General features: G+C 40.3%; 1 protein-coding gene across 3 annotated transcripts; it reads left to right on the top strand.

Moving 5' to 3' along the window:
• The first annotated feature begins 24 nt into the window (after nt 1-24).
• On the top strand, nt 25-15,894 carry rbm18 (RNA binding motif protein 18). Of its 3 annotated transcripts, none has more exons than XM_044175245.1 (6): nt 25-159; nt 1,665-1,778; nt 6,354-6,480; nt 7,688-7,774; nt 11,467-11,567; nt 14,919-15,894. In XM_044175245.1, the coding sequence occupies exons 2-6, from the start codon at nt 1,672-1,674 to the stop codon at nt 15,100-15,102; spliced, it is 606 nt and encodes a 201-aa protein (XP_044031180.1). In that variant the 5' UTR covers nt 25-159; nt 1,665-1,671; the 3' UTR covers nt 15,103-15,894. The 3 variants fall into 3 exon arrangements, with proteins under 3 accessions (XP_044031180.1, XP_044031181.1, XP_044031179.1); XM_044175246.1 differs by having other exon boundaries at nt 136-346; nt 7,688-7,768; XM_044175244.1 differs by lacking the exon at nt 25-159 and adding an exon at nt 210-346.
• The last annotated feature ends 335 nt before the right edge of the window (nt 15,895-16,229 follow it).

Here is a 16,229-nt window from a genome sequence, read left to right as displayed (position 1 = left end):
ATGAGCGGGGTTCCTGCTTTAGCGGCGAACCAACATGACTCGAGGTCTGGAAAAGAGAGATGCGGGAGATGCTAAACATTAAACCGAGTGCCTCTTCTCGACTCCACAGACAGTTAAACAAGCTACAGCATCACCCTGCGCCTTTGTTGTCAGACGATAGTAAGGCGACTGTTTATCCTTCGAGCTAGCTAACTTAGCCAGTTTTATAGGAGGAAAATATAAAACTTGCTTGAAATGATTAGTTGTACGTTTTGACGTAACTGAATCATCCCGAAAGTGGGATTCGCAGCAAAACAAGGCGAATACGTCAGTCGCTATCAAAGAGGAAGTTTGACAGATCGAGGAGGTAAAGTGATACTGTTTAAGCTAGCTGCTAGTAGTCCACTGCTCGTTTAAAACGGGCAATTAAGTTAACCGTTTACTGGATATATTTAGCTAACTGAACATCTCACCACCTGGATGACCGTGATTAATTTAACATTATACAATCGATCTTAACCATCAAACGCTAACAACGCGCGAGTAGTAGTCAGTCGAACGACTGCGGTTAGCTAAGCTAACGTTAGCTAGTAGCAAGTCAACGTTTCCGAAGAGAGAACCTAGAGTTCTTCTTTTTTTGAGGTTTTATAACAACCAAGTGTTTGCCCGACACTGGGAATAAAAGTAACTCAAACTACATAATTTCCTGATTCTGAATGGACAAGCTAATGTAGATATCTAAACTGTAAATAAAAACAAAAGAAAATGTATATTGGCAGCGTGCTGACATTGTGTACACTGCTTCTCAAACGGTTTTCACTGCTTGATACATGTATGTATGTATGTATGTATATATGTATGTGTTCATAATTATATTTACAGTAAGCGCACTATTTGACATTTATACAATGACATTACAAAGACATAACATTTTGTTTAAACCTCAAACAATGCGCTCATTGTAAATACCAAAAAACGAGAAAGGAGTATGTCTAAGTAAACTGAGAAATGATTTGTGACTTTTTAATTTATTGAAATGACAAAGATCCTATTAGAAATTACTTAACCTTTTTCACTGTATATTAAGGCACTGCACTTTTATCTTACAGTTGATCTTAGCAGATTAGATTACTAGAGGACCAGTGGAAATAAGCCTTCAGGCTTTATTGTGTTTTCATCCTCAGTGATTTTTAATGTATGTAATGGCTGCAATGTTATGTGTTTTTTTTAGTCATCAAATAAATTCATTCATTCAGCACTGTCTACATGTTATTAACACTCTACCTGTGTATGTACGCTTAACTGTTTGACCTATCCACGGCACTTCCCCTTTATAAAGCACTGATTGCTATGTGGTTGAACATACAGTAGGTCAAGTGGGTGGTCAGATCTTTTCTGATCAGTTCTCTTCATTTTCCAGATGCCTTCTGATCAGTCACGTAACCCACAGTGATCAGAGAGATGAAGTTTAAGTTTCTCTGTAAGGCAATAATTTAGTCTTTAGTGTGCCGGCATTTGCCTTCCTTAATGACTGCTGAGTATCTCGGTGTTCACAAGGTCACTGTCATTGTACACAAAACAATCCTAATGGCTCCATGCTGACACAAATGCAAAAATTGTTAACTAATCTCTGCGTTTTCTTTGTATACCTAATTTCTCTGTCTTCCATTTACTGCCTCCCACAGAGTACACATGTCGTCTGCAGCAGGAACAGTGGAAAATGCCTCCATCATTTCAGAGAGTGTGGCACATGACGGGAACCGCTTGTGGATAGGCAACATCGATCCCAAAATCACAGAGTGAGTAAATCCACTACTGGTTTTAGCCAGGCCCACACTTTCTCCCCACATTTTGGAAAGGTGTTCACCTCAATGGTCTCTAGTATTTAGCAAACTTTAACATCCTAATGGGCATGCAACTGTTGTTCCCAGTCAGCTTGTTGCATCTTTATACATATATGCTTTAGATTGGATTAGAGCTGAAACTACCAGTGAGGCAGTATAATTACTGTGCCCTACAATCTAGTCATCACATTTTAAGAGATTTCACTACAATGATACAAATCTCTAGACTCAAACATGTGAACCAGCCAGCTGAATCAAAAACAAGGTTAGTTTTTGATTTTAGCAGCAACAAGTGGTGGTTGCTGTAAGGCTGTTCATGTTATGATCCTGAGACATTGCTTTTTAACGTGCCACATAGAGAGGCAATGCATTGTGTGGGCATATATGATTGATTAACTGTGTGCATAGTGTGTGTGTGTGTGTTGCAGGGTGAGACTGAGCAGACAGGGCTGGGTGTGTGAAAGAGAGGCAGCGAGGCGTGGAGACCTGCTCTGCTAAGGAGAAGCCATCATTTCTCACTCACCTGCCTGTTTACTCTCTCTGTGTCAAACTGGAGCTGAGTGTGTGTGTGTCTGTGAGTGGGTATGTAAGGATGTTTTAGTACACAGTTGATGTTTAGGTGGCAGCTGGTAGTGGTGCAGGCTTCAGCACACTGAGGTGTCTGTGTACTTTATTAGCGTGTCTCACTTTACACAACATCATATGCACACATCGGTCCTTTGTTGCATTTGTGTTTAAGGATGTGTGTGCAGTTGAGTGTCTGAATGTGCAAAACTCCAAATGTGTGGAGATTACCCCTACATATATTGTGATGGAGAAAAGGTAGTTTTTCGGGGTGAGGGCTGTTTGTGTGCCTTTGGGGGCTGCTGGAGAATGTATGGGCTGCAGCTCTGGTGGGCGTCTAGACAGGCGTTTCCTTCCCCTTTCCCTGCTCTGCTCTACTTCTCCTTAAATAGCCCACTGCTTCACCATATGGAGGGAAAACAAGAAAAATGCCCGTGGCCCCTGGTGCTGATTGGGAAGATTAATTTACTCCTGTGTAGCATACGCAGTGCTCCCTTTGTTTGTCCTGGTAAGCCAAACCAAAACTCAGTGCAGAGGAGGAATGCAGACCTTAAATGCAAGGTGCTGATTATGAGTACATGAGGCCAGATCACTGAACGCCACACACCACTTTAAAAATATGAAATTAATAATTAATAAAACTTTGTTAATTCTGCAAAAAAAAAGAAAGTTAGTTAATTACATCAATGGTGTACTACAAGTTGGTTGCTTAGTCATTAAAGCTAGACTATAATTTGATTGATGGGTTTTCTATTTTGAAGCAGAAATGGTTGAATATATAGCATTATTAAATGGCAGGGTTTTTTTTTAAGTTTTAGAAGAGAATAATATTGTCGTATTTGGCCTTATTTGCTGGTCAGAGTATTTCAGAGGAATCAAGTTCTGCTCTGGTTGGTCAGGGTGAAATATTAGATCGATTAGGATGTGATGCACTTTCATTTAGTGTAATCAGTCTTCTGTCAGAAAGATGAATTTTGGCGCGTGTGTGTAGTTATGGTTATGACCGATCTCAAGTTTTCTAAGAAGGATAAAAGATTTCCATACAGCTCATAGCTTACAAATCTGGACAAAAATCTATTCCAAATGAACTTTCTTCTTCCATCTCTGTGTTGCAAACTCTCTTTTTCTCCCGTTTCTGTGCACACAGCAACTCTGTTATGAGAGAACTGTAATTAATCCTCTAGCTACGGCATCTTTAAATGCTCAGTAAAGATGATTGCCTAGTTGCACTCTTTTAACTCTTTACCATTGAAATGATCTTCTCAGAATTTAGATGAGCATCCCATATAGTATCCAGTCAGATTTTTTCATCTTTCCTTGCCCTCGGCACAGAGCAGAGACACAGCAGGTGTAACTGGAGCTTTCACCACATATTCATATTTTTGTGCTTTTGGCTGCTCAGAGAGGGAATTTCTCATTAGTGGTAATCCATCACCGTCTTCCTCTTTGTTGTCTCTCTGGCCCTCTTACATTTTAAGTTGTGTACCTGGAAGTTGTCATGGTTTTTTATTATAGAACTTAAAACCATCATCTTACTCATAATGCAGGTCTAGAGTTTTATGAAAATATGAAGAAATTGCTGATAGCTGCCTTGCCAGAAAGTCAAAACTTACCCCCTCCTCCTCTCTAAAGTTTTTCCCCTCTGACCTGCACTTTTCTGGACCGAACCTTTTGTCTTATCTTTTTCTGGACTGGACTCACACCCCTCTTTTCCTTCCTTCCTCTTCTTTGCTTCCGAGCTCTTGTATCTTTCCTACCTGGCTTCTCACCTCCTCTCTTCTTTTGGCTTCTCATCCTCTTTCTCCACCTTTCACCTTGCCGTCAACATCCCCTCTCTGAACTTTACTCTCCCTCTCCCCACCTTTCCCTCCCTTTCCTCCCCCCTCTCCTCCTCTTCCTCCGGTGGTTTTTACAGCCCCCAGGAGGAGCGGTCCATTGTGGTTCAGCTCACTAGCATCCAAAAATGTTCTTAGAGTGTGAGCTATTTAATCTCTCTCTCATTTACACATATGCACCACCATACAGTATACATTTATTTGAATATATAACAGTAAGAAATGGTCATATTTAGTGCATAAGGCTAAGGTCAAACTATCTGAATATAAGAGTGCAGAAAAGTGTTTTTTAATGGAGGCTTTTCTTTGTAAATGAGCCTTGTGCTGGAGGAGCCACCTTCACATGGGAGGCTTGCAGGGTGTTGTCTGGGAAAATCAGACATTTGTTTTTGGCCTAAAGCCCTCCAGGGAGTCATAGTCGAGGGTGGAAGACATTAGTACAACCTGTAGCTAAGACGCACACGTCACCCTCCATATCCCACATTGAGTCCCATTCATATACATAAATGCATGCTTGCACATTTACGTCATAGTCATCTTTGTGGTGAGACACACACACACACACACACACACACACACACACACACACACACACACACACACACACACACACACACACACAGACAAATCACTTAAGGATTAAAAATAACAAGCAGCTAAACAATAAAAGGCTGAAGCATTAATTCCTGTTGAACAGTTATACAAAACACCTGAGGTCACTCTGAGGCCTGGACAGTCACACAAGGTAAAGGCATCGAAACAAAAACGCAGGAAGGTGTTTATTTATTTCTTTTGTTTGTGCATTGTCGATTTTGTTTTTATGGTTTAATAGACTTTTTCCATAGAAGACATGTTGGCATGTCACAGTAGGAAAAGCATTGGTTTAAATGATCCTTTTAGCTGCTTCAGTTTCAGGGTGCTGGTGTTGTGCACGCTGGCTCACTGGCAAACTGTCATGACTTACTGGGACACTTGAATAGAACTGAGCCATCGTTAATGTTATTAGTAGTAACATCTGTGCTTTTCTACTATGACAAGTCAAAATGTCTGCTGTGAAAAAGCTGATGCGTTGAACAAATTATGTCCATGAGTCACATGAATTAATTAGGAAACATTCAGTGATACATGAGGAAACTGCCAAACATTTACTATATTTGCTGGGTTTCTTAGTATTCTCTGACTGTAAACTGAATATCTTATCTGAATATTTGAATATCAGACAAAACAAGCAATTTGAATATGTCAGCTTGGGTCTTGGGAAAGTATGATGGGCATTTTTCACTATTTTCTGACAGGTTATACACCAGACAACCTAGTAGTGCAGCTGTACATGGTGTTGCTCATCAAATGGAAGAGCAGGTGTCAGACAATCCGTTATTCTGCACACAAAAATAAGAATATTGCACATATAAATCATTTCACACACAAGAGCTTTAACAGTTCATGAAATGAAAAAGCACCTGTTGCTGTTGGAAACATTCAATCAGCACCTGGGTATTTAAAGTAATATAGCAGTAAATATAGTCTACAGGCGACCCTGAACTCATTGCTCTTTTCCACACTGTCAGAAGAAATGTTTTTCCCATGGCTGCTAGTGGTCAGTTACACGCAATCCTACAAATCTTCACAACACCGCATAGCTCTTCAATGACCACATATCTATGTTCATTCATAGTGCAACAGTCCCAGGCAGCTCCACACAGTGAGTGAATGTTGTTTGTGCAGAGCTCAGCGCTCAGAGGGGGATTTGAGGCTTCCTCTTTTTTATTCCCTCATTGTCCTGCTACTGTATCCTTAGCATTGTCTCAGTGAGAGATTTACTGTCACTGGGCTGCCACACCAGCTGGCCTGCTGCTAAAAAGGTGTCAGGGAGAGAAAGCTGTCATTCTCATTAGCCCCACTTGAGTGTGGAGTAGATCTATGTGGTTGTTTCATATGGTTAATATACTGTCTAGTGCAATTTGTTGACCATGGAAATGTAAGAAAAGAGTATGCTTGACATTTTACTAATTAAAAGTGTGCTCTCCCTGTTCTTATTTAAGAATCCTTTACAGAATAAACACTATTTTCCTCTTCATTTGACCCTCTGCTATGTTTTGTGCTCTCTTTCACATGACTCCTCTCTCGGCAGGTATCACCTAGTGAAGTTGTTGGAGAAGTTTGGCAATGTGAAACAGTTTGACTTCCTGTTTCATAAGTCTGGGCCTTTGGAGGGACAGCCACGAGGCTACTGCTTTGTCAACTTCAGCACCAGAGAGGTACATGCAAGATGATGTTTATATTTTAAATTATTTATATTTATAAATTATATTATATTGTTTTTATTTTGCCACAGTATGTATTTTTGTAAGCCGATAGTACAAACTCAGATTTGTAAAATGCTTTTTCTAGTTTTCTAGTCATGCCTATGTTAAGTGTTTTTTTATAAAAACAACATGGTACGTCTGTCTATCATTTTATTTCTTATTATTTGAAGTGATATACTATTGTAAGCAAAGATCACAAACAAATCTAATTTTAATTAATACAATTCTAATTCCACAATCTGTCAATCATTGGCAGTACAATTGATATTGGTTCAATACAGATATTGCTTTTTAAAGAATATATCAGTAAGTGATGATATATTGGTGTGTATACACAAACTCATATCAACAGGATGAGTGCGACCTTGACCAGATTAGGTCATCTTTGTAACGTCTTACAGATTTCTGTCTCTAAATTTATGGTGTTACACGGTGTGAGCTCATTTGTACTTTGTGCACGTGTGCAGAGTGTGAAAAGAAAAAGTTCATGTTTGATTACAATTTGCACATCCACTCTTACAGTAAAATATATTTTATCAAAGGAAGTACCTGTATTGAGTGTTATAATGCTCCTAATACTCAAATGGCCTAAAAAAGCTTTATTAGACATCTTAAAGCAGTCAGGACCTGATTGTGTGTCTTACTGAAGTGGACCATATTTCTAAAAAGGACTTTAAAGGAGGCCGCTCAGCTTCACAGGTTCAGCAGGCAGTATTTGTTTTGGAGTGAGCCTGGGGATCGTGATAAGCATCTAGTTTCACAGCTAGTGTCTGTCAGTGGGATATGAAGCCCTCCCAAAAGGATTATACAGAGGAAGTGTGTGTTTATCTTACACACTCTCACTCTCACACACACAGAAAAAGTACTTCATTAATATAATTTAGCATCAAAGCCACTTATTCATTTGATTAGACCAAATTACATTTTCTCACACCACCTCACAAACACACAACAGAGACACACACATGTCACTTATGGGCTATCTACAGGCAGAGTGGCACATCATCATCTATTATTGTTTCTGCCATCTCTCTATTGTGAAGACTAATTATTTAATGACTTGGGTGCAATCATCAAGACTGATTTTTATTCAGAATTGTAAAAAATCTTTCTTTCTTTTCCTCCTCTTCTGTCTGTCTGTCTGTCTGTCTGTCTGCAGGAGGCAGAGAGGGCGATCCAGTGTTTAAATGGGAAGCTAGCTTTGTCCAAGAAGCTGGTCGTGCGCTGGGCGCACGCACAGGTGAGGGTAAGTGTCAAACTCAATTCCATTTTTATAAAACTTTATAAATCTTATGCATCCTGATGGCTTTGTGGATTAAGGCATCACATTTATGTATGACACTGATTGTGGCTGCAGTTTGTGGTCTCCTCCAAAGGTTGACTGACTAAATATTTGTCTGCATTAGGAAAATTGTATCATTTGACTTTCAGAGATTAAAAAAAAAGTCAAGAAACAAGGCCAAAAAGATTAGAGAAATAACCAATAATTTTTAAGATGAAGGGCATTATTGAATGCTGAGTTTCAGTCTGAGTTGTGGTTAAAAATTATACGCATCTGACTGCTGCAGTAGTCAGTTTATGGAGAGCAGTGGGATCCCAGCACAACCTATGCCTGTCTCTTAACAATAGACAGCCTACTGGCAATGGTGAAGGGATATCCTGTATAGAGACGAATCACGCCCTACACACACACACGCACACACACACAGTAGAGGGAGGTCAAGGTCAATGCTGCCGCCTCTAAGACAACACGTAGTAGGATAAATCTGCTCACTGTTTTATTGTAACTGGGCTCAATCCACCATTCCAACCAATAATAGCTTTGGTTATTAATACCATTATAAGCCTCAAATGTAGGCTGTTAATATCCCAAATGTTCAATTAATACCAGTCTGTGTCATTGGGCGACTCAAATGCAAATACATTTGAACTGCCTTACTCAGTGTCTGTTAACACCTTCTGCATGCCCTTCCCTTACACATGCCTGTGGCCTCAGTTCATTACTACTATGAATGGAGTTTTCTCAAATTCAAAACTGTAGTAACTCAGTTGGGTCTGGTGTTCACCATCATCTGGATTTGATACACAGTCATCAGCCAGAATTTATTTTCCCAAGAAAAACACGTTTTGCTGCATCACTGAGCTTTTGTCATTTGGTCAAGTTTGATGTATCTTGCATGTTTTGCCTACAGATTCAGGTGTGTTAATATTAAAATGTCTTTTTATCTTTTTATTTGAAGACATTGGTTTCTGTGTCTGTCTTTCTGTCGGTCGGCGTTTCGGTATGTCTTGGCATACCGAAAGTAATGCATTCAATTTTAGGCAGCCGATCAACAACTCTGTCCGGGACAAAGTGTTTTGTTGTGTGCTGGTGTGTTTTCTAGCTGCAGAGTTAGGAAGCGAGTTTGTGGCAGGACTGACATCTGTCTTGTTGGACTGGATATTTAGCTTTGTAGTACCTGAGTAGCTCAGTCGGTTAGTTACTCAGTGTGAAAGCTTTGAATGTTCAGTTGTTACATACCATACTGTTCAGCTTCAGTCTGTTGGTGAACAACAGGATGCCTGACGGATAGAGGTCATGGTTAATGTGACGTTGCAACCACATCAGCCAGGTTTGAGCAAAGCTGCACCACAGGACTTTGTTTCTTCCACCCAGCTTGCTGTCAAGCAGCTCACTGTGGTCCAACCTTTCTGGTCAGAGGTTTATGAATAATTGTCACCAAACCTTTCTGTAGGCGGTCATATATTCCAGAAACTTTCCTGTAGAAGAGGGTATCACTTCACTAAGATCAAGACCAAGATTTGTCACATTATTAAACCAGAGTCTAAGGCATGCCCCCTGTGCATTGTTGCAGTCTCTGGTCATTTTCTTAACAATTGTTTGATCCTTTATGGATTCAAAGGAGTTCTGTGTCTTTTTGACCATTGAAATCATAGTGTGTGCTCTGTAAAAAAAAAAAAAAAAAAAAAAAGACCCCAACCCACTGAAGCTGGTAGAGTGATCCAGTATTTTGGTCAGGGACAGAGCTGCACAAGAGCTGTCCCCATACTCTCGATGTTAGAGATAATGCGAGCGGATCAGCCTGTAAACCTTACACTGTCACCAATTTTCACAGTGTAATCTTTATTACACAAGTGAGATTTGAGCAATTTTCCACCAATGGGGCCAGCTCAGGTCCAGTTGAATGTGATATTTTTTTAGTGAGCCTGTCTTCACTGATTCCAACCCAGAAGTGACGTGGTGGGATAAGTGAGTCAGAGACAGTCAGAGTTGAAGTTGTTGTCTCATTTCCAGACTTGACATCTTGACTTTATTACATAGCTTTGAAAGAGAGGAAATCACGTTGATGAACGTTTATTGAAGTGTTTTCCCCAAACTCTTCACATACATCCATGGCTTTCCAAATTTACTTTTTCAACAGTTTAACAATTGTGTCCTAATTCATTACTGTATTATTCTGTATTCATCAATACGCCATTTAGTCAATTTGTATGTTATGCATGTTACATTCTTTGTACGTGAAACTCTCATCATCACTAACCCTCTGTCAAAAAATACTATAAACCTTCCTGTCACTGTATCCATAATTTAGCCCCAAATCCTCTGAACTATAGCACATTAAACACTTATTTTAATGCTTAATTAAGCTCTTAATGCAGATGCAAATAGCACATTCTAGTGTGCTATTTAACATCAAAGTGCAACTATTGGAACTTAACTTTCCCAAAACATAAGCTTTGGGTTGTTTACACATTCAGTATGGACTGATAGGCTCTGTGTAGATCTATATGCATTCCAGCTTCATGCGTTTAGGAATAGGTGGAAGGGAAGGGTCCTGGCAAGTGGAATGGTCATTGTTTTAGACCTATTCTTGGCTATACATGTTATTTATTTATTCAATATGTAAGACTGTGTGTGTGCATTTATGTAACTTCATGTAACTTGATTCAGCGCCACTTACACCAACTGATTTCTAAGCATCATATTCCTGCAAATGGCTGCTGCTGCACCAAGCGCTGGGTATTCTCATGTCCATCATGTATGTGACTGTTGTTTCGTTTTTGTCTTTCTTTTTTTTTTTTCTCCACAGGTTTCAAGAGTTCTGTGTTGGCTGGTGGAGATGTTTGGAAGGTGGTTTTGAAAGGAATGAGTGCAGACGTAGGTTGTTGCTCTCCAGCTGCTGCCTCTTTATCCTCCCTCGTGCCTTAGGGTGTGATTATGAGCTGGACGCACAGTCCTGCTTGGTTACTGTCTGTTTGACCAGACACAAACAAAATCAATACTTCAATTTAATAATGTTGATGTTTGTGGGAGGAAGCTGGAGTTGGCTCTCCAAAGAACTGCTGTCAGTGTTTATTAGGAGGTCTGATGGTTTCTAAATGCCTGGTTGACGGGATTGTTTCTTATTCTCTGTCTTTTTCTCTTCCGCTACTTGTTATGTGGTCCTGTTCAAACTCTGCACTAAAATGTTTCTAATATGCAGGTGTTATTGTACTCAAAATGCACTGAGAACACGTTACTATCTGATCCCTTTGACAGAAGTGTCTTGACTTTGACACAAGCCCTGGTCTAGAGAAACACAAGTGGTGCATTAAGCTAATTTTTTGTGTTCAGCAGGAAAGCAAATTCCAACCTTATTGGTCACTAGACACCTTTTAGATGCATTACAATTCTGGCTGTGAGCTGTAATCTCTATATTCAGCCTCTTTACACTGGTCTGAACAAGACCGACATTTATCTTCAGTCTATCCCATTGACTGTCTGCATCTCTTTATCTTGTGTATTCTGTGACTATCCATGTTTCAATGTCTCCCTGTACAAGGGTCTTTTCTTGCTTTTACCTGTTATTTTACCCCTTTGTCTCTCTCCATCTGTCTGTCCATCCATGTTTCCATCACTGTTGTGTGGGTCATTTTGTTTTGGCATCGCGTCTACAGAGGTTTGAAGGTTTCCGTAATGACAAGACGATGCCTCCGAGCCTGGAACCGTCGTGCAGCGGCGCAACAGAGGAAGGACCCGTAACTACTAACCACCTCAGGTTGGTACCAAACATACACAGCACCTTTTTTTTATTATAATTTTTTTAAACATTTTTATCCATTTGCATTTCTCTCAGAGTATGTCCACACTAAGCAAGCTAAATCAAAATTTTTCTCACTGTTTTGTCCCTCCATCCACATTAAGCCATCAGTTTTCACACCCACCTAAGCCCCTTGAAAGCAGCGTCCTGAGTGGATGAATCTGAAAACACTAGCCTCGCATTTTAGTGTGGACGAGGAAAACTGAACTTGTGGAAAACAATGACGTAAGCTTGGTCAGGCAAAGTCGATGCCCAGGCGCAGACTGGCCATCGGGAAGTTCGGGAATTTTCCCAGAGGGCCGGTCTTGTGAGGGCTGGTATTTTTTTCCCAACCCTGGCATTATACTGTATAGCCTACTGTATATACAGATATTCAATAGGTCATCTTAGTTGCAGCAACATGGCTGGTGCAATCTGTAATAGCAGGCAGTAGTGACCATCACAGCTGAAACTGAAAGTATCCAGCTTTCGGGCCGTTAGTATCTAGCACTCGTATGTAGTATGTATGATAGAAAGAGAAAACCCGCGGCCGGGGTTGCAGAGAAAAGAAAAAGGCTTTGCTGGCTGACACCACAAAGTGTGCTAAGATAACGGATTTATTTAAACTGTCTGCAGGTGATATCGAGGACAGTGGTGAAGAAGCAGAAAATGAATTAACTAAAGAACAAAATGCTTTTGTTAACCTTGAGGTTTCAATAGAGTCCCATTGTAGGTTTGACCATTTCCAAGGTTTATCTAGTCAGACTCAGTGCACGTTTAGAGAAGTTTACGCTAACTTTCGCTAAAGTGTTTTAAAAAATTGGCGTCAACTTTGACTGTAAATGGGTAAAATAAACATGTAAATTTGATAATTTTCTTCTTGACTACTCATCAATTCTTTTTTGCATTATAGCCTAAAAGGCATATAATATTTGGTAGCCAGTCCATCAATATAAATGATTAGTTAAATACTTACTCTCCAGGTGAACATGGCTCTGAACAAGAAAGGGAAAAGATGGAGGAGGAGGGAGCAGGAACCAGCACTGATCCAATTAGAGGTGCACTATTGAATGTTATTGTGTGACTGTGAAGTAAATTATAGCACAATACATCACTCATATGATCAGGTTGGACTACTTCATTCAAGTTACTTATTGTTGCATTGCAAGCAATAGAATGAATGGCAAGTGTGCATAATACACCACATATGTATTTGCCTATGTCAAGGTTGGACTATTCATCATGAATTTAACAATATTTGATGCTCATGTCAGACAGTCCAAATTATGCCTTTTTAACAAACAGTTAACCCTATAATCAGACAGAGAAAGTTTTTGCAGGGATCTCTATGGAGACAGATGTGTGTGACAAGCAGCCAGTGCCACTGAACAATAGAGTTTAAAAGTAATTGAAGCATAGCTATGTTTTGCGTTCTTATGTGGTCTTACTGATTGAACTAATTACTGGTCATCTGGTGATTTCAGATGCAGAGTCAGACACTTTAAATTTTTGCTTTCTTTACACAGAAACATGGGGAGAAAAACCTTAGTTTCATTGTTTTACATCTTAGCCTAGCACAAACAATACCAATGAACAGATTGTGGGTTTTTGTTCATTAATGATTAGTTGATCAGAAATCAGAATCAGAAATACTTTATTGATGCCCGAGGGGAAACTCTTTAAGCAACGGCAACAGGCAGCATGCACGTTGGCGCATGCGCACTATACTATGATCGACAAGCGTGTTGTGTCAGTTTGAATTTGGTGTATCAAATTGGGGCCCGCTTGACAGCAAATTCCCAGGCTGCTTTTTGTTGCCAGTCCGCCCCTGTCGAGGCCTGTGTGGCAGTAAGGTGAAGAAGCCAACTTTTTGCCTCCAACCCACTCTGTGATAACTAATTTTAAATGTCATTATAGCCGATTACACAATCCAGAAGTTGTAAAGTCTTTTACAGTGTTAAACCCCCTCCCCTCGACACCCTTCCGCTGTTGAAATTCGTATTTGCTGTGTCTGACAATTTCTCTTAACTTTCTGAAACCAACAATTCAACATTCACGCCTACTCTACGCAGCCGTTGGCCAGGTATGCAGGGGTCAGAAAGTAAGCAGGGTTTCAACGTCTCTCTCTCTCTCTCTCTGTTTCATTTTTCACACAACTACTTTTGTCACTTTCCATGTGTGCATGCTATGAATACCTTCGAGGAAAGAATATCCAAAAGTGTGCGCTGTCATCCCCGGCAATTATTGCGTCTCGCTCCCTCTCCATGATGGCCGGCTTTTTACCCCATCTTCGAGTGTGGCCGTTGGGAACAGCCACTATAAACACTTTTATCTTCAGACGTGGTCGGACGACACCTCGTACAAACTAGTTTGTGACAGCTTTGCGATCATTAAAAAGTGATTTACAGCAGCAGATCTGAAAAAAAATAATCATCTGAAAATGCTACTGTGGACGCACGTCTTCGTCACATGAAAATGGCATTTTCAGATTTAGCCGGCTTAGTGTGGATGAAGTGTCCGGTCACTTTCGGGTCTTTTCAAATGCAAATCCTCCATTTAACTCAAGCTTGGTCCTGAAGTTATTATTGAAGAGCTTGTGGCCTTGTTGCTTTCAAAACTGCAGTTCAAGTTGAGTTCATCTAAGTACAACTGGACTCACACTTTGGTTCAAAAAACGTCTGTGTGGAAGTGTTGAAGTTCTGTTACAGCAAATTCTAACATGTTCCATTATTATAGCTACACTTGCAGCCTACATTCACATACTATAAGTACGCCAGTCAAATGGAGCACCTTTAAGTCGGTAAAAGGCCTCTTGTGCTCACAGTATCAACTCTTATCGAGACAATCCAGTATGTGTAGCAAGTTATCAGCTATCTGGATTCTTCTCAGGAAAGGCTCCACACTTTGGTTCTAGTGTAAACTTCAAAGTCACTCTCTCCACACAGCTCACAAGAGGAAATATAAACACTCTTTTCCCCCTTTCTTCCCCTGATGCCCCCTCTAGACTCCTGCTTTTTAGATACTTCTTACACACTCACTCATTCCCTCAGTCACTCTTCTCACCTGCACTGTAATTTTTTTTTTTTACCATGTTAAATGCAAGTTTTCCTCTATTTTTCATGCAGCACAACTTGTAATCTCCTGCTTGTGCTCCATTCCCCTCCCCCGTATCTGTCCCTCACATTACTAAGAGTGCCAATACCTCCTCTTCTTTTCCCCTCAGCCAGAGCCAAGGTCTGTCCATCAGTCGGTTCATCCCTCACCCTGAGCACCAACACTGGCATTTCCCCCTCAGCCTCGCTGCTAACATCTCCTTTTCCCCCCCTCTAGTACGAGTGCTAAGATCCGTGCCATCGAGGCCAAGCTCCAGATGATGGAGGAGAATCCAGATGATGACTACTCGGGCCCGTCGGCCTACGTTTACAACAAACCGCCAGAGAGGAAACGCTGGGAGCCCTACTCTAAATCACACCACAATAACCAGAGCAGGCCCTTCCGCAGGTTTAGGAGATGACCCATCCTCCCACCCAATCTGGAGGAACCCCCCACCCACCCACCCTATACACCTCAGCCCCCACCTACACACACAAACAGACTCTACACTAGATACTATAAAGACTATACACATCCTATCCGGGAATAAAAGGTTTTGAAGTTGTTCATAATACTTTGAGAAACCGGACTCTTGGGGAGTAATCGCAGCAATCACGGACAAGTACCTAAAGTGGTCTCAGTTATTTTGGGTTACAGCATCAGTTGTTATTTAGTCTGAACATATGCCCCATACCTGACTGCTGTGCAGACTGGACACCTTATCAGTCTGCTTTCTCACTTTTGCAGAGATGTAATGCAGGTGAATCATACAGCTGTGAGTCACATGACGCACAGTTACTAGGAGAGAGAAATGTTATTATTAAGGAGTCTAAATGCTGATTCTCGTTTTTTGATGTGTTTTTCCTTTCAGATCATATTATTTTAAAGGTGAAATACAATTTTTGTGTCTTTATTCAAGACTTCAATGAAGAGGAAGAAATACACAGATTTGTAACAGGTTTGTATTAATGGAGTTCAAATGATAAGCCACAAGCCATTCAGCGACACTTACTGTAAGTTGCAGTATTTTTGTGTGATGTTCTTTGCTCTTTTCCTAATAGTTTTTTTCTTTTTCTTTTTTCTTGGATCCAATTTTTATACGACTGCTGTCAAACTCTTTTTACTGACTTTTTTGTGGTGTGTAGAGTTTTGGTATTTCCCTTGCCACAGTCTCTTTATTTAATTTTTTCCAATTAAAGGCAATTAAATATCACATCTTACAGTGTGTTGTTGTATGCCATTTATGATCTTAAAATACAGGATTCAGGTTTATGATTTGTCAGTGAAGTCAATGCTACATGCCATTATTAGCAACATTTAAACACTCAAGTCCTCACATTTTTGCTGATATAATGGTTTTGTTTTGTAAGACACTGGGTAAACCATCTGCATCTCATTAATGGGAGACTGTAGAGGACTACTCACTAAAAGCAAATCCACCATCATCCACCATGGGTTAACAAAACGCAGTGAAATATCACAGAATTTTTAAAAACCAGGGATATTACCACAATTGTCAGTACTGACAAACCTAATGCCACAATGTTT

This window comes from Siniperca chuatsi, linkage group LG18 (assembly GCF_020085105.1).
Source record: "Siniperca chuatsi isolate FFG_IHB_CAS linkage group LG18, ASM2008510v1, whole genome shotgun sequence".
Classification (NCBI taxonomy): Eukaryota; Metazoa; Chordata; class Actinopteri; order Centrarchiformes; family Sinipercidae; genus Siniperca; species Siniperca chuatsi.
This window is presented reverse-complemented; position numbering and strand designations above follow the sequence as displayed.

What these genes read in the sequence shown, in the direction of transcription:
- rbm18 (XM_044175245.1), top strand. Translation starts at nt 1,672, where the DNA reads ATGTCGTCTGCAGCAGGAACAGTGGAAAATGCCTCCATCATTTCAGAG. An exon ending in GGGCGCACGCACAGGTGAGG is followed by an intron (nt 7,775 to 11,466) that starts GTAAGTGTCAAA and finishes TCGCGTCTACAG; the next exon opens with AGGTTTGAAGGTTTCCGTAA. An exon ending in GTAACTACTAACCACCTCAG is followed by an intron (nt 11,568 to 14,918) that starts GTTGGTACCAAA and finishes CCCCCCCTCTAG; the next exon opens with TACGAGTGCTAAGATCCGTG.